This window comes from Antennarius striatus, chromosome 23 (genome assembly GCF_040054535.1).
Source record: "Antennarius striatus isolate MH-2024 chromosome 23, ASM4005453v1, whole genome shotgun sequence".
Classification (NCBI taxonomy): Eukaryota; Metazoa; Chordata; class Actinopteri; order Lophiiformes; family Antennariidae; genus Antennarius; species Antennarius striatus.
Genome location: NC_090798.1, coordinates 13,118,994 through 13,145,914, shown reverse-complemented (window position 1 = coordinate 13,145,914; position 26,921 = coordinate 13,118,994). Strand labels below are relative to the sequence as shown.

Genomic DNA, 26,921 nt, shown 5'->3' with positions numbered 1-26,921 from the left:
GCCAAACAGAATGGATAATGAACAAATGAGAAAGAAGATCATGTAGCCCAGACACCACCATGTAGTAGAACATGAAGTAATTGTCTGGTAGGGAAGTGTAGGAAAGACCAGTCTAATATAGAGAGTATAATAATGCAACCAAGATGTGTCTCAGCAACTAGCCAGGCAAGCACCACACCTCCTTGTTACGTGAAGGCACAATGTAGGGAAGAACCAGAAAAGGGAGGGGGAGACAGAAAAACAGCACAAAACAAAGCAGAATCCTAACACTAGTGAGGCAATGTGACACAAGGAGCTCTTGAAGGTATGGTTGGGTCTGGCTGTTGGAGGCTTTAAAAGTAAGAACAAAGATTTTAAATACTATCCATGCATTAAAACCACCCAACTACATCCCACTTTAAGGTCAGTAGCATCGCATCCACACTGGAAGCAATTCTAGATGAGCACTCCAACGATTTTTGTCCATCTGATAGTCCTGCTCCGTGGCCTCACTGAAATCCTCCCTCATGTTTTTCCTTCACCTCACTTTAGCAATCATGTCCATTCTCCCACACGGAAGCCAACATATCACTGGGTGGTGATTACCTGACAGTTCAGCAACTTTCTTTACCTGAGTGCCTGGAAAATAAGGAGATGTCAAGGACATGTGGTAGTTGATCTGATGATACAACTTCAGAGTTGATCAAGGACTTCTATCCTCAGGTGTCGGGTGCCAAGTACATTTATGAGAAATGGCAGTAAGACAAGAGAATGGAAGTTCAACATCACAGAGGTTAAGATCAGATAGACCATTCTTCCCAGTAATATCCCTATAGCTTACGCTGTCATTGCCGCTGTAGGCACTGAAGTACGACAGCACAGCAATGAAGACCGCAGCTGGGGCTTCCAGCAACCCCGATCCAAGGACTTCAACAAAGTTGGATTCTCCAAACTACTGTTAGGCACAAAGGCACCCAATGATAATATTTCCTGACTCAAAAGTCAAAAGATGCACTGTAGGGTCACTGTAGAGAACTCTAGCATACACTCTGAGCTGGAGTGCAACAAGTAGACCAAAACCTGCTTGTCACTTCTCAAATTAGAAAAGTGAAATCATCATATTCAGAGAAAATGTCCAAATGAAGAAAAAGTGACAATTTTTGTTGTGATTTTGCCAAAGGAGCAGAAAAGTAAACCCATCCCTGGTCACTGCCATTACACTGTCAGTGTTTCAGATGTGGTCTGTTGTGGACCTGTTTAAGCTGCTTGTCCCTTTGTCCCAGGTTCACAAGACTGTGTGGTGTCTGGAGATCCTCACTACAACACCTTTGACAGGAAGTTCTACAGCTTCATGGGATCATGTACCTACACACTAGCCAGAACCTGCAAGAACAGCACAGGTAGAAACAAGTTTCATTCCTTTCTTCTTCATTAATTTTGTTCCACTGCAACTGAAAGAGTTTCAATTGTTTCCTGTCAAGCACAGTTTTATACTACATGTTTTTTCATAGGTTGGGAAGGGTTAAAACAAGCTGAGAAATGAGTCTACTGAAATTACATCCTGTTATAAATGTATGGTGATGTTGTTCCTGTGCAGGTCCTTGGTTCTCAGTGGAGGGAAAGAATGAAAACAGAGGATTGTCACATGTGTCCTACCTGAGAAAACTCTATGTGACTGTGAATGAAGACACTGTGACCCTGATGAAGGGCAGGAGGACACTGGTCAGTACTGGGAACACTGGAACACTGCTCTGCATGTTTTTATCTCATCTTCCATTCCTTGATATTTATCTTTTTAAGTCATCATCCTAGAAGTCTGTCCCTACTCTTCATCTTCCTCACTCTTCCCTGTTCCCATTTCCTTGATGTGGATGACTCTACTTTTCTCTTTGTCAGCACAAAATGAGAGACACATTTCATCATTACTCAGCCAGAGAGGGAAAATGTATTTACTTTAAACTGGTTTCATACCCATGTCTTAGGATCTCTGTACCTGAACCCTCTGTGTACCCTAACCCTCTTTCTACTTGTATCCTTGTTTACCATCACCCTGGTTTCCCTGTATTCCTTATTTATCTGGGCTGTTGTTTACCTGTACCCTTGTTTACCTGTACCCTTGTTGACCTGTACCCTAGTTTACCTGTACTGATTGTTTACCTCTACCCTTGTTGACCTGTACCCTTGTTGACCTGTACCCTAGTTTACCTGTACTGATTGTTTACCTCTACCCTTGTTGACCTGTACCTCTCTGTCTTCTCTCTTGCAGGTGAATGGATTACAGGTGTCCCTCCCTCACTCCCCCTCTCCTCTCATCTCTCTCAGTCTTGCTGGTCAGTTTGTTATCCTGCAGACGTCCTTTGGTCTCAAGGTGCGCTGGGATGGAAACCATTATGCCCAGATCTCAGTGCCCAGGTTGGTATCGAGGTTTGAGGTCATGTTGCTTCACATGACTATTGTCTGACCTTAATAAGTGAATACCAAAGAGGTTTATGATGTAAAAAATTCATTTTCTGACTAACATCAAGGTCATTTACTTACACTATCAATGAATCCTCCCATCATTTTTGTTACTTGAATTACATTAAGGAGCTCAACAGGATTGTTCTAAGTCTACTGAAGACATTTCTCTACTTCTACTAATCCCATCGTCTCTCTGTCTCTGTCCCTCCAGCTCTTACTCCAACCAGATGTGTGGTCTCTGTGGTGACTATGATGGAAACCCAGACAACGACTTCACCAAACCAGATGGGACTCTGATAGGAAATGTCAACGACTTTGGGAACAGCTGGCAGACGGAGGAGGATGAGGATGAATCGTGAGTTTACATCTATGTGACCTCATCTCCTACAAACATATGAGTGACAAACTCCAGCATGTGATTTTGCCCATCATGTCATGTGACCAGGCCAATGGACAGATTCAGTATCTGTATACCCATTCTGCTGCTGATACCTTTGGATTGACACAAAAAGAGTCAATCCAAATTATCTAAAGAAAATTTTGTTTTATCAGGATGTCTGATTGCTGTGCCCGTTTTGAACTTACATGCTTTATGCTAACTTTGATGAAAATATGGAATATGACCTTTTGTCACCTTGTTTCTATTGATCAGATGTACCCCTGGCACCACACCTGACCCAGGCTGTGACCCCACACTGGAGGCAGAGGTGGTGAAACCGGACAAGTGTGGCAAGATAAAAGACCCTGCTGGACCCTTCAGGTACGGGAAGAGATATTTTTTGTCCCAAGTTTAATTTCTGTAAAATTTTTAGGAATATCTATGATTTTAAGCATCTTTTCACTAATGCATGAGCGTTTATAATAAAGTTTGAAAGCAGTGGCTTAATGTTACAAGTGATGTATGAAATATGAAAGTGTTAAAATGACAATAATAATATACAGTGGTACATCTACTTACGAAATTAATTGGTTCTGGAAGATATTACGTAAGTAGAGACGCATTTTCCATGCAAATGCCCTGATCCGTTCCAAGCCCCCAAAATTCAGACATAAATGTTTTATAAAGCATAAAAATGCATCAAAACATGTAACAAATACATGTTACGATTAGATTATTACACAATAAATGAGAGTTGTTCACAATGTATAAAACAAAGAACAAAGAATAAAAATGATGGTCATTTACCTTTTAACTGCTGTCCTCATTGTTTTTTGCCCTCTTTGGTTCATGCCCTCTTGCCCCCCCATGAACAACAGAGTGAATTCCAGTCCTCCTTCTGAACTTCTCCAACCACCCACGCGACGCCTTAAACTCCTTAAACTTCCTTTTGTTTTAATAACGTGGTGATTGTAGATGCATTACGGCCATATTCTTTGGAGAGATCAACCAAACGCATCCCTTTTTCAGGCTTTTCTATCATCTCTTGATTTGTTTGTACGGACAAAAAAACTCTTTTCTTCGTCTTTTCTTTTCCTCTTTTCTTCGTCACTTTCTTGGGGTCCATAGTGAATACTCTAAAAGTTAATGTATTTACGTAAAACTATCAGAACACCTCATGGGTCAAGGGGCCGAATGACGAGGACGCTGTATAGACACCTATGCAACGTCCTTAGCCAATGAGGGACGTCCTCATTGGCTAAGCGGATGGGACACCAGGATGCTAGGTAATAGCCAATGGGAGACAGCAATGAGAATGTTGCGTTCAGGAACCTTTGGGAGCTGCGAGTATCAGCCCAAACAGTATTTTTACCTTTCGTAACTCGAAATTTCTTTCGTAACCAGAGGCAATATTTTCCTGTTGAGGTGTTTCGTAAATAGTATTTGGACAGTTGCTCTTCAACCAGTAAGTGCTTGTGTCTCTTCCAGGGACTGCATCAGTCTAGTGGACCCCTCTCCGTTCTTCCAGAGCTGTGTGTATGACATGTGTCAGTTCAGCGGACAACAGCATGTATTGTGTGACCAGCTCCAGGCCTACACTGATGTTTGCCAGAGTGCTGGAGCCAAAGTCCACCCATGGAGGACTGCAGACTTCTGCCGTGAGTATTATTCAGTATGTCTTGTAACCCTTGACAACCATGCCAGTGGTACTCTGGCCTGCATGTGTCAGATATATATACATATACATGGAAAGAAAAAATAATTTCCCCATGGAGAACTGTCTTCCTTGCCACATGTGTGTGTGCATGAGCATTAGTGTTATTGATCGGTGTATGACAGCAACAATTTATAACCATAAATACTATCATCAGCATTGAAATGTCACTGTTCTCCCTTTTCTCCTGTTTTCTGCTCTTCCCTCCACCCTCACCTTCTTCCCCGTCCCTCGACCTTCATGCCTCTGCCTCTCCATGCAGGTCTGGACTGTCCTCCCAACAGCTCCTACTCCTTATGTGTGAGCTCCTGTCCAGAGACGTGTCTCAGTGTGGTTGGACCGCCTGGCTGTGAGGACGTTTGTGTGGAGGGTTGTGAGTGTGACCCAGGATTCATCCTCAGCAACGACAAGTGTGTAACACTGAAAGACTGTGGCTGTGTGGACGCCAGCGGATCCTACCATCCCGTAAGTGTCAATCAGGTTCTGCGTCTATGAAGAACTCAGTCATTCCACTACATCACAGATACAAAAAACTAAAAGCACAAAGACTAAAGTATTCAGTGGTACCGGGGTCACAATCAGCTCTGACATTCCTGATTGGTCAATGGGTGGGTTACCTTTAACGCTCCTCTTTAATCTTCATGGCTGATGACGAGGGACAGGCAGGTGAAATAGTGGCACGGGAATTTGTCCCAGTTCAGCCCAGTCCTAGTTTGGTGCAAAGTAGTCCACCTGTGAAACACCTGATTCTCCCAATGACCAATTCACCTCTGTGTGTGTGTGTGTGTGTGTGTGTGTGTGTGTGTGTGTGTGTGTGTGTGTGTGTGTGTGTGTGTGTGTGTGTGTGTGTGTGTGTGTGTGTGTGTGTGTCAGGTGGATGATCACTGGTACTTGGAGGGTTGTGAGCAGAAGTGTTTGTGTCACAGTGGAGGTTTGATTCAGTGTCACAACAGCAGCTGTGAACCAACCACTGAGAGCTGCCAGCTACAAGATGGACAATATCAATGTCGCCCCCTTCCAACACCAGCAACTCCTGGACCAACTACACCAAATCCAGCTACGAGACCAACCACACCAGGAATATCAACTCCTACACCAACCACACCAGGAATATCAACTCCTACACCCACCACACCAGGAATATCAACTCCTACACCCACCACACCAGGAATATCAACTCCTACACCCACCACACCAGGAATATCAACTCCTACACCCACCACACCAGGAATATCAACTCCTACACCAACCACACCAATACCAACAACAAGTATGTCAATCATATTTAATCTTTCTTTCAATCTCTTTCTATCTTTCTTAGTCTCACTTTCTTATTCTTTTTGTTTTGTTTCCCAGTGTATGCTTGTAGAGAGTGTTTCATCTTTATTCACCTATTCGTTTAAAATATGGTTTAAACACCGTCACGTTTAACAGTTAGGGTTACTAATATCAATCATGGGATGTAGAGGAAAGCCAGATTAAAAATCTGTGCCTACAGTACACTCGTAATGTTTCTGGTGTTTTGGTTAGATCTAACAGAGATCAAGAGACCTTCACCTTTGTGAACCCTCGTGAACTTGACTTGATTTCTGTGAATAAACATGCTTTTATTAAAAGTATGAAATCTTTTTTTCCTTTCTTCTTTCTTCATATGATAATCATGTTTACTCTGAGCATGTTCCTGTCCTCTTTTCAGAGCCATGTCCTCCTAACTCAGACTACATAGACTGTGGTCCAGCTTGTATCCCCACCTGTATGGAACCCTCCACTAACTGCAGTGGATCATGTATCAGTGGTTGCTTCTGCAAACCAGGGTTTGTCTTCAAAGGACGTCGCTGTGTGCCACTGGAGACATGTGGGTGTCTGGATGAGCACAATAACTATTATGAGGTCAGATGTTTTCTTTATTGTCTCTATGGAAAACCCTAATCCACAAAAAGTTGGGGCATTGTTTGAAATGTAAATAGCAAACACTTGTGATCATTGCCAAACTCTTAAAACCACATGACAACAAATGAATGGTTGAAAGTGAAGTGAAGTTGAACCTCTATCATCTAAGAATTCTACAGTCAAACCTCGGTTTTCGAACGCTTCTGTTCTCGACCAAATTCTTTTTCGACCAGAAAGTCTGAGAATTTTACATCTCTGAACGCGACCGAAATTCGTCTCTCGACCAAACCGAAATAAGCCGGGCATACCTGAATGCGACTCACTCGGGAGCCGAGTGAACTCGAATGCCCAGGATGCTTCCTACGTAGAGCATTCGTGTTCAAAGTACGATAGGATATCTTTTATTAAAATAAAACACAGTGTCTATTTCTACCCCTTTTTATTTATGGTAAACAGTATACAGTGCAGTTTATGGTGTAAAATAATTTTTAAAAAACTTACAAAAAGTCGTTTTTTAGACTTGGAACAGATTAAAATTATTTACATTAATTATAATGGGAAAAATAGTTTCGGATTTCGAACAACTCGCTTTTCGAACAGCCTTCTGGAACGGATTATGTTCGAAAACCGAGGGTTGACTGTACTTTCAAATGACAGCAGTTATTCTCCTCACTTCCCAAACTCTTCCAGAGTGTAAGAGAAAGAGCTGAAGAACACAGAAGGAAGTGTGACCCTTACCGACTTTAACAACCAACAAATTCTGATTAAGAGAAAACAAATTCAAGGAACACTTTCATATTTCTGGATCATCATTTGAAATATTTTCCCTTGTCATGTCATCCTGTTTTCCTCTATGTATAACACAGAGTCCAAACTTTTCTGGAAATGGAGATGTTCCTACATTACTGCTCAACAGAAAAGAGCACAATCGAAGTTCTGGTCACATTAAGGACCGTCTACCTCTACTGATCTGTACTTTTGTGTTTCAGCCTGGGGAGATCTTTTTTGGTCCCGACTGTTCAACCATGTGTCGCTGTGCCGGGAACTACACTTTGGAATGTGTTGCTAACTCCTGTGAACCCACTGAAGAGTGTCGTGAAGTCAACGGTGTCACAGGCTGCCATCGTAAAGGTAACAACATCCTGTTCATTTTCAAGGCTTGGTGGTACAAGCAGCTCAAAATGTTCTACAACCTTATGGAACAATTAGCAATTAAAAATATTTGCCTCAACAGTCCTTATTTGAGTATAAATGCTGTTATATCTAATACCACTAAAGGAAACAGGGCTCTCCTTGTCTTTAACTGATGAGACACATTACATCAAACTCATACACTTTATCCTGAATGTTCCTATAGATTCATCCACATGCATAGCAACTAGTGACCCCCACTACACCAGCTTTGACAAACGCAGCTACAGCTTCATGGGCAACTGCAGCTACTTGATGTCATCATCCTGCGATGCAACAAACTTGACATACTTTGAGGTCTATGCAGACAATGAAAACCGCTATAACACGCACACCATCTCCTATGTGAAGGCTGCACATGTTCATGTGCAAATGGTGAAAATCTCCATCCTCAAAGGTGGCACTGTGCAGGTAAGAATGGAGAGAAGGAACGAGTGGAACATCTTTTTCTTTGGTGACGAGTGGCATCGTAGCTGTAGGTTGAACATTCTGTATGGACGGATTCAGAGAAAGAGTCGTCACCATTTGCTGCTTCCCCATTAGGTGAATGGGACCAACGTAAACCTGCCGGTGACTCCAGCCGCTGGCGTCTCTGTGTTCAAGTCAGGAAGGCACTACACAGTGTCCACCCGCTTTGGTTTGACTGTTCGCTATGATGGAAACCACTTCATGGACATTAAAGTGATCAAAGAGTGAGTGAGGACTGCTGCTGTCATGAGAGACTCCATCTACAGATGTATAGATATGTAGATACAGCTTCATATTGATTCCAGCATTATGCTGTCATTATTATTATTATTACTAATTTGTTGTTGTTGTTAATAATATTTCAATTTTATGGTTATTATGATTATTATAATATTTGTTATTAATATTATTATTATCAATAATAATTTCTTGTTTTTGTGGTTATTATAATCAGTAGTAGTATTTCAAAAGCCTCATGCTGTCTCGATAACCACCTGACCCAGTGACTAAGACACACACACACACACACACACACACACACACACACATATTTGATATAAAATTTTGTATAAACTTTATGTACACTGTCTTTGTTTTAGCTACCAGGACAAACTGTGTGGTCTGTGTGGAAATTACAATGGAGACTCCAAAGATGACTTCCGTAAACCAGATGGGTCACTTGCCAGCAGTGCCAATGACTTTGGACACAGCTGGAACACTGACCCTAAGTGAGTAGCAGATATTAGCATTTCTTTAGACATCCACGTGTTAATGACACATTACAAAAACATGAAATTACATTCCAGGAGAGTGTTTCCAGGAATCTGAAGGGATGATGCGATTTTTTAGGTGGTATGAATGACATGTGAATTATGGAATGCTTGAAAATATTACAATCTGGTTGAAAACATGTGGTGCAAGGACAACAATTTCCATCTGAATGTGGAGAAGACAAAGGAGATTATGGTGGACTTCAGGAGAACACGCACCCAGCATGCTCCACTAACCATCAATGGCGCTGCAGTGGAAAGGGTCAGCAGCACCAAGTTCCTGGGTGTGCACATCTCCGAGGACCTGTCCTGGGACCACAACACCGCATCGCTGGACAAAAAACCCAACGGCACCTCTACTTCCTCCGCAAACTGAGGAGAGCAACAGCCCCACACCCATCATGCTGACTTTCTACAGAGGCACCATCAAAGCATCCTGACCAGCTGCATCACCCTGTGGTACGGCGCCTGCACCGTTTCCTGCCGTAAGACCCTGCAGCGCATCGTGAGAGCAGCTGAAAAGATCACTGGTGTCTCTCTCCCTTCCCTCACAGACATTTATAACACCCCCCTCACCCGCAAAGCCATCAGCATTGCAGGTGATCCCACCCATCCCTCTCACAGCCTTTCAGCCTGCTGCCATCAGGTAGGAGACTACAGAGTCTGGACCAGAACCAGCAGGATCAAGGACAGTTTCTGTCACCAGGTGGTCAGGAGGCTCAACTCCCTCCCTGCTCTGCCCCCTGACACAACCCTGAACTCTACCCTCACCCTGCCCTGCCCCCCCAGGCACCTGACTACATGTCGCTCTCCCCCCATCAACTCAGGGACTGTGCACACGTCACTTCCCCTACGGGATTAAAGAGTGTACAGAGATGTTTAGCATCCATTGTGTTTCGTCCAATACTTCGTGCTGTACTGTCTGTGTTCTCCTGCCTGTTTACCGTGGGTCAGAGAGGACTACAATTTCATCTGTGCCTGAGGTCATGTATATAAGGCACACTTGACAATAAACCTGACTTAGACTGACCTTGACTTTGTGTATGGGAGGTCATGGGCAATAACCAAACAAACTGTCTGTGTTGACAGGTGTAACCACAATCCCAACACCACCATCCCTGTGTGTCATGAAGAAGAACTGTATGAGAGCTCCGGATACTGTGGCATCCTCCTGGATCCATCAAGTCCCTTTGCCGTGTGCCACCCAAGGGTCAACCCCAATGTAAGACAGCACACACACATTCACACACAGACACACACTAAATCCAGATTTTCTGTGTTTATATTGTACATTTATAGTCTGATTGAGCCACAGAAGCTGGTGCCCTTCTATAAGTCTGGTTCTAGTGAAACACTGGCTTTGACTCACTTTTCTAAAGTGAAAACAGGAGACCAAACATTACCTTGTATTTAAGATGAAGACACAATGGAGATCATAACTTCATAAACTATCTGTGTGTTTTCAGAATTACTTCAGAGATTGTGTGTTTGATCTGTGCGCCCTGGGTGGAGCCAAGCCTATACTGTGTGAAGCCATTGAAGCCTACGTGAATGAATGCCAGGACCGTGGGGTCGACATTGGACCCTGGAGAAATGAAACTTTCTGTTGTGAGTGTTTGGTGAAAGGAACAAAATCACCGTGAACAGGCTTTAAAAAATTTAGGAGACCTGCAGTGAAGCAGCTGGACCTGAAAAGCTGACCCTCTGTTGATCGACCTGTATTTTGATTGATTTTAGATTTGTACTCCAACAGTTTATTGACAATAGATGGTTATCAATATTTGCAAAAATTATGAGTAGAATTGATGGCACAGATTGATCTTCTGTCGTGAGATTAATGCTTCCCTACTCATTAGTAAATTCTCCGTCCCATCTGCTTCTAGCTCCGAGCTGCCCCCCCAACAGCCACTACAGTCCCTGTGCGGACCCCTGTCAAGAGACTTGTACTGGGAAACCTCCTTCCTGTGGTGGACCTTGCTCAGAAGCCTGTGTGTGTGACCCCGGCTATGTCCTGAGTGCTGGAAAATGTGTCAAGAGAGATTCTTGTGGCTGCAGACATAACGGCCAGTATTATGAGGTACAGTGAAGTTCGTCTGATAGGCTATCATCATCATTTGGTGCTGCAGTCATTCAGTCCTACCCAACACCACACGCACCCTCAGACAGGATGTTTCAAGACATGCTGGGAAACGCAACCACCTGTTCCTCAAGATGGTTCATCGTATAGTTCAGTGAATTCCTGTGTTTTGTGTGTGTGTGTGTGTCAGCCTGGACAGGAATTCTACCTGGAGAACTGTCAGATCAAGTGTAGGTGTGATGCTCCCTTTGTCACCTGTGCGGCCTCTGACTGTCCCCCATTACACGAATGTAAAGTCCAGGGTGGAGAGCTGGGATGTTATCCCACTGGTGAGTAATAACTGAACCATCTTCCCTCTAGTCTGTTTTTAGAATTCTTAACAACTACAAGTATACCGGTACTACTCGGTTCTAATTGTTAAGGTTAGGCTGCTGGCAAAAACCCCAGGACCTCAAGAAGCAGAAACTGACAGTCTTTAAAATGAAAAATTCAACAGTTTAATTGCTCAGACAAAAAAACAACAACAAGTGAGCAAAAATGAAAACAGGAGCTTGCCAAACAGAATGGATAATGAACAAATGAGAAAGAAGATCATGTAGCCCAGACACCACCATGTAGTAGAACATGAAGTAATTGTCTGGTAGGGAAGTGTAGGAAAGACCAGTCTAATATAGAGAGTATAATAATGCAACCAAGATGTGTCTCAGCAACTAGCCAGGCAAGCACCACACCTCCTTGTTACGTGAAGGCACAATGTAGGGAAGAACCAGAAAAGGGAGGGGGAGACAGAAAAACAGCACAAAACAAAGCAGAATCCTAACACTAATGAGGCAATGTGACACAAGGAGCTCTTGAAGGTATGGTTGGGTCTGGCTGTTGGAGGCTTTAAAAGTAAGAACAAAGATTTTAAATACTATCCATGCATTAAAACCACCCAACTACATCCAACTTTAAGGTCAGTAGCATCGCATCCACACTGGAAGCAATTCTAGATGAGCACTCCAACGATTTTTGTCCATCTGATAGTCCTGCTCCGTGGCCTCACTGAAATCCTCCCTCATGTTTTTCCTTCACCTCACTTTAGCAATCATGTCCATTCTCCCACACGGAAGCCTACATATCACTGGGTGGTGATTACCTGACAGTTCAGCAACTTTCTTTACCTGAGTGCCTGGAAAATAAGGAGATGTCAAGGAAATGTGGTAGTTGATCTGATGATACAACTTCAGAGTTTATCAAGGACTTCTATCCTCAGGTGTCGGGTGCCAAGTACATTTATGAGAAATGGCAGTAAAACAAGAGAATGGAAGTTCAACATCACAGAGGTTAAGATCAGATAGACCATTCTTCCCAGTAATATCCCTATAGCTTACGCTGTCATTGCCGCTGTAGGCACTGAAGTACGACAGCACAGCAATGAAGACCGCAGCTGGGGCTTCCAGCAACCCCGATCCAAGGACTTCAACAAAGTTGGATTCTCCAAACTACTGTTTGGCACAAAGGCACCCAATGATAATATTTCCTGACTCAAAAGTCAAAAGATGCACTGTAGGGTCACTGTAGAGAACTCTAGCATACACTCTGAGCTGGAGTGCAACAAGTAGACCAAAACCTGCTTGTCACTTCTCAAATGAAAAAGATGATATCATCATATTCAGAGAAAATGTCCAAATGAAGAAAAAGTGACAATTTTTGTTGGGATTTTGCCAAAGGAGCAGAAAAGTAAACCCATCCCTGGTCACTGCCATTACACTGTCAGTGTTTCAGATGTGGTCTGTTGTGGACCTGTTTAAGCTGCTTGTCCCTTTGTCCCAGGTTCACAAGACTGTGTGGTGTCTGGAGATCCTCACTACAACACCTTTGACAGGAAGTTCTACAGCTTCATGGGATCATGTACCTACACACTAGCCAGAACCTGCAAGAACAGCACAGGTAGAAACAAGTTTCATTCCTTTCTTCTTCATTAATTTTGTTCCACTGCAACTGAAAGAGTTTCAATTGTTTCCTGTCAAGCACAGTTTTATACTACATGTTTTTTCATAGGTTGGGAAGGGTTAAAACAAGCTGAGAAATGAGTCTACTGAAATTACATCCTGTTATAAATGTATGGTGATGTTGTTCCTGTGCAGGTCCTTGGTTCTCAGTGGAGGGAAAGAATGAAAACAGAGGATTGTCACATGTGTCCTACCTGAGAAAACTCTATGTGACTGTGAATGAAGACACTGTGACCCTGATGAAGGGCAGGAGGACACTGGTCAGTACTGGGAACACTGGAACCAGTGCTCTGCATGTTTTTATCTCATTTTCCATTCCTTGATATTTATCTTTTTAAGTCATCATCCTAGAAGTCTGTCCCTACTCTTCATCTTCCTCACTCTTCCCTGTTCCCATTTCCTTGATGTGGATGACTCTACTTTTCTCTTTGTCAGCACAAAATGAGAGACACATTTCATCATTACTCAGCCAGAGAGGGAAAATGTCTTTTCCTTAAACTGGTTTCATACCCATGTCTTAGGATCTCTGTACCTGAACCCTCTGTGTACCCTAACCCTCTTTCTACTTGTATCCTTGTTTACCATCACCCTGGTTTACCTGTTCTCCTTATTTACCTGTACCCTTCTTTACCTGTACCCTTGTTTACCTGTACCCTAGTTTACCTGTACTGATTGTTTACCTCTACCCTTGTTGACCTGTACCCTTGTTGACCTGTACCCTAGTTTACCTGTACTGATTGTTTACCTCTACCCTTGTTGACCTGTACCTCTCTGTCTTCTCTCTTGCAGGTGAATGGATTACAGGTGTCCCTCCCTCACTCCCCCTCTCCTCTCATCTCTCTCAGTCTTGCTGGTCAGTTTGTTATCCTGCAGACGTCCTTTGGTCTCAAGGTGCGCTGGGATGGAAACCATTACGCCCAGATCTCAGTGGCCAGGTTGGTATCGAGGTTTGAGGTCATGTTGCTTCACATGACTATTGTCTGACCTTAATAAGTGAATACAAAAAAGAGGTTTATGATGTGAAAAATTCATTTTCTGACTAACATCAAGGTCATTTACTTACACTATCAATGAATCCTCCCATCATTTTTGTTACTTGAATTACATTAAGGAGCTCAACAGGATTGTTCTAAGTCTACTGAAGACATTTCTCTACTTCTACTAATCCCATCGTCTCTCTGTCTCTGTCCCTCCAGCTCTTACTCCAACCAGATGTGTGGTCTCTGTGGTGACTATGATGGAAACCCAGACAACGACTTCACCAAACCAGATGGGACTCTGATAGGAAATGTCAACGACTTTGGGAACAGCTGGCAGACGGAGGAGGATGAGGATGAATCGTGAGTTTACATCTATGTGACCTCATCTCCTACAAACATATGAGTGACAAACTCCAGCATGTGATTTTGCTCATCATGTCATGTGACCAGGCCAATGGACAGATTCAGTATCTGTATACCCATTCTGCTGCTGATACATTTGGATTGACACAAAAAGAGTCAATCCAAATTATCTAAAGAAAATTTTGTTTTATCAGGATGTCTGATTGCTGTGCCCGTTTTGAACTTACATGCTTTATGCTAACTTTGATGAAAATATGGAATATGACCTTTTGTCACCTTGTTTCTATTGATCAGATGTACCCCTGGCACCACACCTGACCCAGGCTGTGACCCCGCACTGGAGGCAGAGGTGGTGAAACCGGACAAGTGTGGCAAGATAAAAGACCCTGCTGGACCCTTCAGGTACGGGAAGAGATATTTTTTGTCCCAAGTTTAATTTCTGTAAAATTTTTAGGAATATCTATGATTTTAAGCATCTTTTCACTAATGCATGAGCGTTTATAATAAAGTTTGAAAGCAGTGGCTTAATGTTACAAGTGATGTATGAAATATGAAAGTGTTAAAATGACAATAATAATATACAGTGGTACATCTACTTACGAAATTAATTGGTTCTGGAAGATATTACGTAAGTAGAGACGCATTTTCCATGCAAATGCCCTGATCCGTTCCAAGCCCCCAAAATTCAGACATAAATGTTTTATAAAGCATAAAAATGCATCAAAACATGTAACAAATACATGTTACGATTAGATTATTACACAATAAATGAGAGTTGTTCACAATGTATAAAACAAAGAACAAAGAATAAAAATGATGGTCATTTACCTTTTAACTGCTGTCCCCATTGTTTTTTGCCCTCTTTGGTTCATGCCCTCTTGCCCCACCATGAACAACAGAGTGAATTCCAGTCCTCCTTCTGAACTTCTCCAACCACCCACGCGATGCCTTAAACTCCTTAAACTTCCTCTTGTTTTAATAACGTGGTGATTATAGATGCATTACGGCCATATTCTTTGGAGAGATCAACCAAACGCATCCCTTTTTCAGGCTTTTCTATCATCTCTTTGTTTGTACGGACAAAAAAAACTCTTTTCTTCGTCTTTTCTTTTCCTCTTTTCTTCGTCACTTTCTTGGGGTCCATAGTGAATACTCTAAAAGTTAATGTATTTACGTAAAACTATCAGAACACCTCATGGGTCAAGGGCCGAATGACGAGGACGCTGTATAGACACCTATGCAACGTCCTTAGCCAATGAGGGACGTCCTCATTGGCTAAGCGGATGGGACACCAGGATGCTAGGTAATAGCCAATGGTAGACAGCAATGAGAATGTTGCGTTCAGGAACCTTTGGGAGCTGCGAGTATCAGCCCAAACAGTATTTTTACCTTTCGTAACTCGAAATTTCTTTCGTAACCAGAGGCAATATTTTCCTGTTGAGGTGTTTCGTAAATAGTATTTGGACAGTTGCTCTTCAACCAGTAAGTGCTTGTGTCTCTTCCAGGGACTGCATCAGTCTAGTGGACCCCTCTCCGTTCTTCCAGAGCTGTGTGTATGACATGTGTCAGTTCAGCGGACAACAGCATGTATTGTGTGACCAGCTCCAGGCCTACACTGATGTTTGCCAGAGTGCTGGAGCCAAAGTCCACCCATGGAGGACTGCAGACTTCTGCCGTGAGTATTATTCAGTATGTCTTGTAACCCTTGACAACCATGCCAGTGGTAGTCTGGCCTGCATGTGTCAGATATATATACATATACATGGAAAGAAAAAATAATTTCCCCATGGGGAACTGTCTTCCTTGCCACATGTGTGTGTGCATGAGCAATAGTGTTATTGATCGTTGTATGACAGCAACAATTTATAACCATAAATACTATCATCAGCATTGAAATGTCACTGTTCTCCCTTTTCTCCTGTTTTCTGCTCTTCCCTCCACCCTCACCTTCTTCCCCGTCCCTCGTCCTTCATGCCTCTGCCTCTCCATGCAGGTCTGGACTGTCCTCCCAACAGCTCCTACTCCTTATGTGTGAGCTCCTGTCCAGAGACGTGTCTCAGTGTGGTTGGACCGCCTGGCTGTGAGGACGTTTGTGTGGAGGGTTGTGAGTGTGACCCAGGATTCATCCTCAGCAACGACAAGTGTGTAACACTGAAAGACTGTGGCTGTGTGGACGCCAGCGGATCCTACCATCCCGTAAGTGTCAATCAGGTTCTGCGTCTATGAAGAACTCAGTCATTCCACTACATCACAGATACAAAAAACTAAAAGCACAAAGACTAAAGTATTCAGTGGTACCGGGGTCACAATCAGCTCTGACATTCCTGATTGGCCAATGGGTGGGTTACCTTTAACGCTCCTCTTTAATTTTCATGGCTGATGACGAGGGACAGGCAGGTGAAATAGTGGCACGGGAATTTGTCCCAGTTCAGCCCAGTCCTAGTTTGGTGCAAAGTAGTCCACCTGTGAAACACCTGATTCTCCCAATGACCAATTCACCTCTGTGTGTGTGTGTGTGTGTGTGTGTGTGTGTGTGTGTGTGTGTGTGTGTGTGTGTGTGTGTGTGTGTGTGTGTGTGTGTGTGTGTGTGTGTGTGTGTGTGTGTGTGTGTGTGTGTGTGTGTGTGTGTGTCAGGTGGATGATCACTGGTACTTGGAGGGTTGTGAGCAGAAGTGTTTGTGTCACAGTGGAGGTTTGACTCAGTGTCACAACAGCAGCTGTGAACCAACCACTGAGAGCTGCCAGCTACAAGATGGACAATATCAATGTCGCCCCCTTCCAACACCAGCAACTCCTGGACCAACTACACCAAATCCAGCTACGAGACCAACCACACCAGGAATATCAACTCCTACACCAACCACACCAGGAATATCAACTCCTACACCCACCACACCAGGAATATCAACTCCTACACCCACCACACCAGGAATATCAACTCCTACACCCACCACACCAGGAATATCAACTCCTACACCAACCACACCAATACCAACAACGAGTATGTCAATCATATTTAATCTTTCTTTCAATCTCTTTCTATCTTTCTTAGTCTCACTTTCTTATTCTTTTTGTTTTGTTTCCCAGTGTATGCTTGTAGAGAGTGTTTCATCTTTATTCACCTATTCGTTTAAAATATGGTTTAAACACCGTCACGTTTAACAGTTAGGGTTACTAATATCAATCATGGGATGTAGAGGAAAGCCAGATTAAAAATCTGTGCCTACAGTACACTCGTAATGTTTCTGGTGTTTTGGTTAGATCTAACAGAGATCAAGAGACCTTCACCTTTGTGAACCCTGGCGAACTTGACTTGATTTCTGTGAATAAACATGCTTTTATTAAAAGTATGAAATCTTTTTTTCCTTTCTTCTTTCTTCATATGATAATCATGTTTACTCTGAGCATGTTCCTGTCCTCTTTTCAGAGCCATGTCCTCCTAACTCAGACTACATAGACTGTGGTCCAGCTTGTATCCCCACCTGTATGGAACCCTCCACTAACTGCAGTGGATCATGTATCAGTGGTTGCTTCTGCAAACCAGGGTTTGTCTTCAAAGGACGTCGCTGTGTGCCACTGGAGACATGTGGGTGTCTGGATGAGCACAATAACTATTATGAGGTCAGATGTTTTCTTTATTGTCTCTATGGAAAACCCTAATCCACAAAAAGTTGGGGCATTGTTTGAAATGTAAATAGCAAACACTTGTGATCATTGCCAAACTCTTAAAACCACATGACAACAAATGAATGGTTGAAAGTGAAGTGAAGTTGAACCTCTATCATCTAAGAATTCTACAGTCAAACCTCGGTTTTCGAACGCTTCTGTTCTCGACCAAATTCTTTTTCGACCAGAAAGTCTGAGAATTTTACATCTCTGAACGCGACCGAAATTCGTCTCTCGACCAAACCGAAAGAAGCCGGGCATACCTGAACGCGACTCACTCGGGAGCCGAGTGAACTCGAATGCCAAGGATGCTTCCTACGTAGAGCATTCGTGTTCAAAGTTCGATAGGATATCTTTTATTAAAATAAAACACAGTGTCTATTTCTACCCCTTTTTATTTATGGTAAACAGTATACAGTGCAGTTTATGGTGTAAAATAATTTTTAAAAAACTTACAAAAAGTCGTTTTTTAGACTTGGAACAGATTCAAATTATTTACATTAATTATAATGGGAAAAATAGTTTTGGATTTCGAACAACTCGCTTTTCGAACAGCCTTCTGGAACGGATTATGTTCGAAAACCGAGGGTTGACTGTACTTTCAAATGACAGCAGTTATTCTCCTCACTTCCCAAACTCTTCCAGAGTGTAAGAGAAAGAGCTGAAGAACACAGAAGGAAGTGTGACCCTTACCGACTTTAACAACCAACAAATTCTGATTAAGAGAAAACAAATTCAAGGAACACTTTCATATTTCTGTATCATCATTTGAAATATTTTCACTTGTCATGTCATCCTGTTTTCCTCTATGTATAACACAGAGTCCAAACTTTTTTGTAAATGGAGATGTTCCTACATTACTGCTCAACAGAAAAGAGCACAATCGAAGTTCTGGTCACATTAAGGACCGTCTACCTCTACTGATCTGTACTTTTGTGTTTCAGCCTGGGGAGATCTTTTTTGGTCCCGACTGTTCAACCATGTGTCGCTGTGCCGGGAACTACACTTTGGAATGTGTTGCTAACTCCTGTGAACCCACTGAAGAGTGTCGTGAAGTCAACGGTGTCACAGGCTGCCATCGTAAAGGTAACAACATCCTGTTCATTTTCAAGGCTTGGTGGTACAAGCAGCTCAAAATGTTCTACAACCTTATGGAACAATTAGCAATTAAAAATATTTGCCTCAACAGTCCTTATTTGAGTATAAATGCTGTTAATATCTAATACCACTAAAGGAAACAGGGCTCTCCTTGTCTTTAACTGATGAGACACATTACATCAAACTCATACACTTTATCCTGAATGTTCCTATAGATTCATCCACATGCATAGCAACTAGTGACCCCCACTACACCAGCTTTGACAAACGCAGCTACAGCTTCATGGGCAACTGCAGCTACTTGATGTCATCATCCTGCGATGCAACAAACTTGACATACTTTGAGGTCTATGCAGACAATGAAAACCGCTATAACACGCACACCATCTCCTATGTGAAGGCTGCACATGTTCATGTGCAAATGGTGAAAATCTCCATCCTCAAAGGTGGCACTGTGCAGGTAAGAATGGAGAGAAGGAACGAGTGGAACATCTTTTTCTTTGGTGACGAGTGGCATCGTAGCTGTAGGTTGAACATTCTGTATGGACGGATTCAGAGAAAGAGTCGTCACCATTTGCTGCTTCCCCATCAGGTGAATGGGACCAACGTAAACCTACCGGTGACTCCAGCCGCTGGCGTCTCTGTGTTCACGTCAGGAAGGCACTACACAGTGTCCACCCGCTTTGGTTTGACTGTTCGCTATGATGGAAACCACTTCATGGACATTAAAGTGATCAAAGAGTGAGTGAGGACTGCTGCTGTCATGAGAGACTCCATCTACAGATGTATAGATATGTAGATACAGCTTCATATTGATTCCAGCATTATGCTGTCATTATTATTATTATTATTATTATTATTACTAATTTGTTGTTGTGGATATTAGTAGTAGTAGTAGTCAATAACCACCTGACCCAGTGCCTAAGACACACACACACACAAATGTATATACTTAATATAAAATTTTGTGTAAACTTTATGTACACTGTCTTTGTTTTAGCTACCAGAACAAACTGTGTGGTCTGTGTGGAAATTACAATGAAGACTCGAAAGATGACTTCCGTAAACCAGATGGGTCACTTGCCAGCAGTGCCAATGACTTTGGACACAGCTGGAACACTGACCCTAAGTGAGTGGCAGATATTAGCATTTCTATAGACATCCACGTTAGTTACATGTTACACAAACATGAAATTACTTTCCAGGAGTGTGTTCCCAGGAATCTGGAGAGATGATAAGAAGATTTTGGGGGGGATAGGAATCATGTGAATACTTCAAAATATTACAATCTGGTGGAAAACATATGGGTGGTCATGGGCAATAACCAAACAAACTGTCTGTGTTGACAGGTGTAACCACAATCCCAACACCACCATCCCTGTGTGTCATGAGGAAGAACTGTATGAGAGCTCCGGATACTGTGGCATCCTCCTGGATCCATCAAGTCCCTTTGCCGTGTGCCACCCAAGGGTCAGCCCCAATGTAAGACAGCACACACACATTCACACACAGACACACACTAAATCCAGATTTTCTGTGTTTATATTGTACATTTATAGTCTGATTGAGCCACAGAAGCTGGTGCCCTTCTATAAGTCTGGTTCTAGTGAAACACTGGCTTTGACTCACTTTTCTAAAGTGAAAACAGGAGACCAAACATTACCTTGTATTTAAGATGAAGACACAATGGAGATCATAACTTCATAAACTATCTGTGTGTTTTCAGAATTACTTCAGAGATTGTGTGTTTGATCTGTGCGCCCTGGGTGGAGCCAAGCCTATACTGTGTGAAGCCATTGAAGCCTACGTGAATGAATGCCAGGACCGTGGGGTCGACATTGGACCCTGGAGAAATGAAACTTTCTGTTGTGAGTGTTTGGTGAAAGGAACAAAATCACCGTGAACAGGTTTAACAAATTTAGGAGACCTGCAGTGAAGCAGCTGGACCTGAAAAGCTGACCCTCTGCTGATCGACCTGTATTTTGATTGATTTTAGATTTGTACTCCAACAGTTTATTGATAATAGATGATTATCAATAGTAGCAAAAATCATGAGTAGAATTGATGGCACAGATTGATCTTCTGTCGTGAGATTAATGCTTCCCTACTCATTAGTAAATTCTCCGTCCCATCTCCTTCTAGCTCCTAGCTGCCCCCCCAACAGCCACTACAGTCCCTGTGCGGACCCCTGTCAAGAGACTTGTACTGGGAAACCTCCTTCCTGTGGTGGACCTTGCTCAGAAGCCTGTGTGTGTGACCCCGGCTATGTCCTGAGCGCTGGAAAATGTGTCAAGAGAGATTCTTGTGGCTGCAGACATAACGGCCAGTATTATGAGGTACAGTGAAGTTGGTCTGATAGGCTATCATCATCATTTGGTGCTGCAGTCATTCAGTCCTACCCAACACCACACGCACCCTCAGACAGGATGTTTCAAGACATGCTGGGAAACGCAACCACCTGTTCCCCAAGATGGTTCATCGTATAGTTCAGTGAATTCCTGTGTTTTGTGTGTGTGTGTGTGTGTCAGCCTGGACAGGAGTTCTACCTGGAGAACTGTCAGATCAAGTGTAGGTGTGATGCTCCCTTTGTCACCTGTGCGGCCTCTGACTGTCCCCCATTACACGAATGTAAAGTCCAGGGTGGAGAGCTGGGATGTTATCCCACTGGTGAGTTTACACCCACTGCATTACAACCAGTCCTGACTTGGATATTAATTATACACTACAGAAAGTGATGCAATATATTGCCCAGATCTCAAATCATTTTCATTCATTCTAACCCCAGACACTGAGGATACATTTTTATTTTGACTGTGTTGTTGATTCCATTTAAGCTTTCAAACAACCACTACTTTGATAGAGGAGCAGTGAGAATTGCCAGTGTCTCTGAAGAGTACCCCAACCTCTCTATCTCAGCACAAACTACCCAACAAATCATTCTGTGATTGTCTTTGAATAAATGAAATTGTTTTCTCAATCACTATTCAAACTCTTTCTTTTAGTAGTTTGCATTGTTCATCTGTGGTTTTGATCAAGACTAAACTGATTCTGCTGCAGCAGTCCTACAAGTATTATAGTTTGTCAAATTATACATTTATTTTCATCCACTTGTCCACGTACGGGTTGGTGGGACATCAGTGTTGATAATCAGGCAATATTTCTTGACTTAAAAGTGCAGAGAGGCAACCCTCCCTTTCACTGTAGAGAACTCTAGCATACAGACACTGAGCTGGAGTACTGCACTTGGACCAAAACCTGCTTGTCACTTCTCAAATGAAAAAGATGATATCATCATATTCAGAGAAAATGTCCAAATTTAGAAAAAGTGACAATTTTTGTTGTGATTTTGCCGAAGGAGCAGAAAAGTAAACCCATCCCTGGTCACTGCCATTACACTGTCAGTGTTTCAAATGTGGTCTGTTGTGGACCTGTTTAAGGTGCCTGTCCCTCTTTCCCAGGTTCACAAGACTGTGTGGTGTCTGGAGATCCTCACTACAACACCTTTGACAGGAAGTTCTACAGCTTCATGGGATCATGTACCTACACACTAGCCAGAACCTGCAAGAACAGCACAGGTAGAGACAAGTTTCATTCCTTTCTTCTTCATTAATTTTGTTCCACTGCACCTGAAAGGACTTTCAATTGTTTCCTGTCAAGCACAGTTTTATACTACATGTTTTTTCATAGGTTGGGAAGGGTTAAAACAAGCTGAGAAATGAGTCTACTGAAATTACATCCTGTTATAAATGTATGGTGATGTTGTTCCTGTGCAGGTCCTTGGTTCTCAGTGGAGGGAAAGAATGAAAACAGAGGATTGTCACATGTGTCCTACCTGAGAAAACTCTATGTGACTGTGAATGAAGACACTGTGACCCTGATGAAGGGCAGGAGGACACTGGTCAGTACTGGGAACACTGGAACCAGTGCTCTGCATGTTTTTATCTCATCTTCCATTCCTTGACTTTTATCTCTTTTAAAGTCATCATCCTAGAAGTCTGTCCCCACTCTTCATCTTCCTCACTCTTCCCTGTTCCCATTTCCTTGATGTGGATGACTCTACTTTTCTCTTTGTCAGCACAAAATGAGAGACACATTTCATCATTACTCAGCCAGAGAGGGAAAATGTCTTTTCCTTAAACTGGTTTCATACCCATGTCTTAGGATCTCTGTACCTGAACCCTCTGTGTACCCTAACCCTCTTTCTACTTGTATCCTTGTTTACCATCACCCTGGTTTACCTGTTCTCCTTATTTACCTGTACCCTTGTTTACCTGTACTCTTGTTTACCTGTACCCTTGTTTACCTGTATTCCTTATTTATCTGGGCTCTTGTTTACCTGTACCCTTGTTTACCTGTACCCTTGTTGACCTGTACCCTAGTTTACCTGTACTGATTGTTTACCTCTACCCTTGTTGACCTGTACCTCTCTGTCTTCTCTCTTGCAGGTGAATGGATTACAGGTGTCCCTCCCTCACTCCCCCTCTCCTCTCATCTCTCTCAGTCTTGCTGGTCAGTTTGTTATCCTGCAGACGTCCTTTGGTCTCAAGGTGCGCTGGGATGGAAACCATTATGCCCAGATCTCAGTGCCCAGGTTGGTATCGAGGTTTGAGGTCACGTTGCTTCACATGACTATTGTCTGACTTTAATAATTGAATACCAAAGAGGTATATGATGTGAAAAACTCATTTTCTGATGAACGTTAAGGTCATTTACTTAAGCTCAATAAATCCTCCCATCGTTTTTATTGCTTTGGTTGTTCCACTGCTGATGGCCTGACTGAGAGAAGAGAGGATTTCTTCATTCTGCTGCTTTGCTTGTTGAATTACATTAAGGAGCTCAACAGGATTGTTCTAAGTCTACTGAAGACATTTCTCTACTTCTACTAATCCCATCGTCTCTCTGTCTCTGTCCCTCCAGCTCTTACTCCAACCAGATGTGTGGTCTCTGTGGTGACTATGATGGAAACCCAGACAACGACTTCACCAAACCAGATGGGACTCTGATAGGAAATGTCAACGACTTTGGGAACAGCTGGCAGACGGAGGAGGATGAGGATGAATCGTGAGTTTACATCTATGTGACCTCATCTCCTACAAACATATGAGTGACAAACTCCAGCATGTGATTTTGCTCATCATGTCATGTGACCAGGCCAATGGACAGATTCAGTATCTGTATACCCATTCTGCTGCTGATACATTTGGATTGACACAAAAAGAGTGATAAAAGCTACACCTGCTGTCCTGATACTTTATACACGTAAAGCAATGTGGACCAGCACACAAACAGGATTTTTAGTAAAACATGAATTAGTTTGTAGTGCCATTATCAATATTATCTAAACAAAATTTCATTTTATCAAGACGTTTAATTGCTGTGCTCGTTTTGAAGTTACATGTTTTGTGCTGACTTTAATGAAAATATGGAATATGACCTGTTGTCACCTTTTTTCTATTGATCAGATGTACCCCTGGCACCACACCTGACCCAGGCTGTGACCCCGCACTGGAGGCAGAGGTGGTGAAACCGGACAAGTGTGGCAAGATAAAAGACCCTGCTGGACCCTTCAGGTACGGAAAGAGATATTTTTTGTCCCAAGTTTAATTTACGTTGAATTTTTTAGGAATATCTATTCACTAATGCATGAGCATTTATAATAAAGTTTGACAGCAGTGGCATAATAGAAGTGAAGTACTGTATATGTATATGAAAGTGTTAAAACAACAATAACAATATACTGATGTGTAAAATATGGTTTAATAACCATTTAAGTGTGGGTCGTAAGTATTTGGACAGTTGCTCTTCAACCAGTAAGTGCTTGTGTCTCTTCCAGGGACTGCATCAGTCTAGTGGACCCCTCTCCGTTCTTCCAGAGCTGTGTGTATGACATGTGTCAGTTCAGCGGACAACAGCATGTATTGTGTGACCAGCTCCAGGCCTACACTGATGTTTGCCAGAGTGCTGGAGCCAAAGTCCACCCATGGAGGACTGCAGACTTCTGCCGTGAGTATTATTCAGTATGTCAACCATGCCAGTGGTACTCTGGCCTGCATGTGTCAGATATTGATATATATATATATATATACATGCCTCTGCCTCTCCATGCAGGTCTGGACTGTCCTCCCAACAGCTCCTACTCCTTATGTGTGAGCTCCTGTCCAGAGACGTGTCTCAGTGTGGTTGGACCACCTGGCTGTGAGGATGTTTGTGTGGAGGGTTGTGAGTGTGACCCAGGATTCATCCTCAGCAACGACAAGTGTGTAACACTGAAAGACTGTGGCTGTGTGGACGCCAGCGGATCCTACCATCCCGTAAGTGTGAAGAACGAGCTGTAATCACATTCCAGTTGGGCAGCTGTGGCTCAGTGATAGAAGTGTAATCCACATATCTGAAGGTGTGTGGTGTTCTCTGGTCTGTTCCTTTATCTGAGTCAATATTCCAGTCAATATTCTGCTTGTGAGGGAGAATTAGAGGTACAGACTTAATATAGTCGGGCTCAACTCCACCCATGGCTTGGGCACTGGACCCCAAAGCCTTGAGAGGAGCTGAACGAGAGGGTTGCGTCTCTTCGCCTTTGGGTTGGGGACATGTGTCTCACTGTTGCTTTGGGCCGGGTCGGGCTTGGACTCGGGCTCGGGCTTAAGATCTTACCTCTATCAAGAGGTTCAGGGATTGTCTTAAAACGTCTTTGTAATATCAGATGGCTGTTTTGGACAGTTTCTCTGTATTGGTAGACCAGGGTGGTGGTCCCTCTTTTCAAAAAAGGGGGACCAGCATGCGTGTTACAACTGTAGGTTATCATAGTCCTCAGCCTCCCGGGGAAAGTCTACTCCACGGTACCGGAGAGTAGGATCAGACCCATAGTCGAACCTCGGATTCAGGTGGAACAATGCGGTTTTCATCCTGGTCACGGAACACTGGACCAGCTCCACACTGTCCATCAAGTGCTCAAGGGTTCATGGGAGTTTACCCAACCGGTCCATATGAGCTTTATGGATGTGGAGAGGTTCGACCATGTCCCTGGTGGTTTCTTGTGGGGAGTGCTTCAGGACTATTTGAATTTATCTGACCTTTCTCTCTCTCTCTCTCTCTGTGTGTGTGTGTGTGTGTGTGTGTGTGTGTGTGTGTGTGTGTGTGTGTGTGTGTGTGTGTGTGTGTGTGTGTGTGTGTGTGTGTGTGTGTGTGTGTGTGTGTGTGTGTGTGTGTGTGTGTGTGTGTGTGTGTGTGTGTGTGTGTGTGTGTGTGTGTGTGTGTGTGTGTGTGTGTGTGTGTCAGGTGGATGATCACTGGTACTTGGAGGGTTGTGAGCAGAAGTGTTTGTGTCACAGTGGAGGTTTGATTCAGTGTCACAACAGCAGCTGTGAACCAACCACTGAGAGCTGCCAGCTACAAGATGGACAATATCAATGTCGCCCTCTTCCAACACCAACACCGTCAACTCCTGGACCATCTAGACCACCAACAACCCCTGGACCAACTACACCACCACCAACTCCTGGACCAACTACACCACCAACAAGTAAATCCATGATTTCTAGTCTTTTTTCTCTGTTTCTTTGTGTTTATTCCATGATCACATTTCATCAACAAATTCCTGCAGAGCCTACAGAGAGTCCAGCGATGACTGAACTCTATTATCATGACCATTTGCCAGTTTAAAAAAAAAGAGCAAGACAAGGGGACTCAAAAGCCTTTTTTTAATGTGTTCATCACAACACACCAGAATTCGGGCCATGAAATGTTTTTTCTGGGAAATTTAAAGTGTCTTCTTAAACTTTGGTACTAATGGACTATTGATGGGTCTTTCAAGTGGGTCTCATTTAGGTACTGGTTCTTCAGGTCCTTTTTGAGATGTCCCCTGAAGTACTGCTCTAAAGTCTTCATTATTAGCT

General features: G+C 43.1%; 2 protein-coding genes across 2 annotated transcripts in view; one reads left to right on the top strand and one right to left on the bottom strand.

The window, feature by feature from the left end:
* Positions 1 to 26,921, bottom strand: part of trappc14 (trafficking protein particle complex subunit 14) — a 97,794-nt gene that overhangs the window by 52,546 nt on the left and 18,327 nt on the right. The gene's annotated exons all lie outside the window — the stretch shown is intronic.
* Positions 1 to 26,921, top strand: part of zanl (zonadhesin, like) — an 89,302-nt gene that overhangs the window by 51,000 nt on the left and 11,381 nt on the right. Inside the window, 42 exon segments of the mRNA XM_068308852.1 lie at positions 1,263 to 1,379; positions 1,577 to 1,701; positions 2,246 to 2,391; positions 2,651 to 2,794; positions 3,092 to 3,199; positions 4,307 to 4,476; positions 4,795 to 4,997; positions 5,406 to 5,545; positions 6,224 to 6,422; positions 7,412 to 7,553; positions 7,780 to 8,024; positions 8,157 to 8,305; positions 8,681 to 8,809; positions 9,941 to 10,073; positions 10,318 to 10,459; positions 10,735 to 10,928; positions 11,119 to 11,257; positions 12,744 to 12,860; positions 13,058 to 13,182; positions 13,712 to 13,857; positions 14,119 to 14,262; positions 14,560 to 14,667; positions 15,771 to 15,940; positions 16,259 to 16,461; positions 16,900 to 17,052; positions 17,695 to 17,886; positions 18,876 to 19,017; positions 19,245 to 19,489; positions 19,622 to 19,770; positions 20,030 to 20,158; positions 20,379 to 20,511; positions 20,756 to 20,897; positions 21,172 to 21,365; positions 21,558 to 21,696; positions 22,488 to 22,604; positions 22,803 to 22,927; positions 23,475 to 23,620; positions 23,947 to 24,090; positions 24,492 to 24,599; positions 24,863 to 25,032; positions 25,138 to 25,340; positions 26,305 to 26,447. Of these exon segments, the coding sequence (XP_068164953.1) occupies positions 1,263 to 1,379; positions 1,577 to 1,701; positions 2,246 to 2,391; positions 2,651 to 2,794; positions 3,092 to 3,199; positions 4,307 to 4,476; positions 4,795 to 4,997; positions 5,406 to 5,545; positions 6,224 to 6,422; positions 7,412 to 7,553; positions 7,780 to 8,024; positions 8,157 to 8,305; positions 8,681 to 8,809; positions 9,941 to 10,073; positions 10,318 to 10,459; positions 10,735 to 10,928; positions 11,119 to 11,257; positions 12,744 to 12,860; positions 13,058 to 13,182; positions 13,712 to 13,857; positions 14,119 to 14,262; positions 14,560 to 14,667; positions 15,771 to 15,940; positions 16,259 to 16,461; positions 16,900 to 17,052; positions 17,695 to 17,886; positions 18,876 to 19,017; positions 19,245 to 19,489; positions 19,622 to 19,770; positions 20,030 to 20,158; positions 20,379 to 20,511; positions 20,756 to 20,897; positions 21,172 to 21,365; positions 21,558 to 21,696; positions 22,488 to 22,604; positions 22,803 to 22,927; positions 23,475 to 23,620; positions 23,947 to 24,090; positions 24,492 to 24,599; positions 24,863 to 25,032; positions 25,138 to 25,340; positions 26,305 to 26,447 (6,412 nt within the window).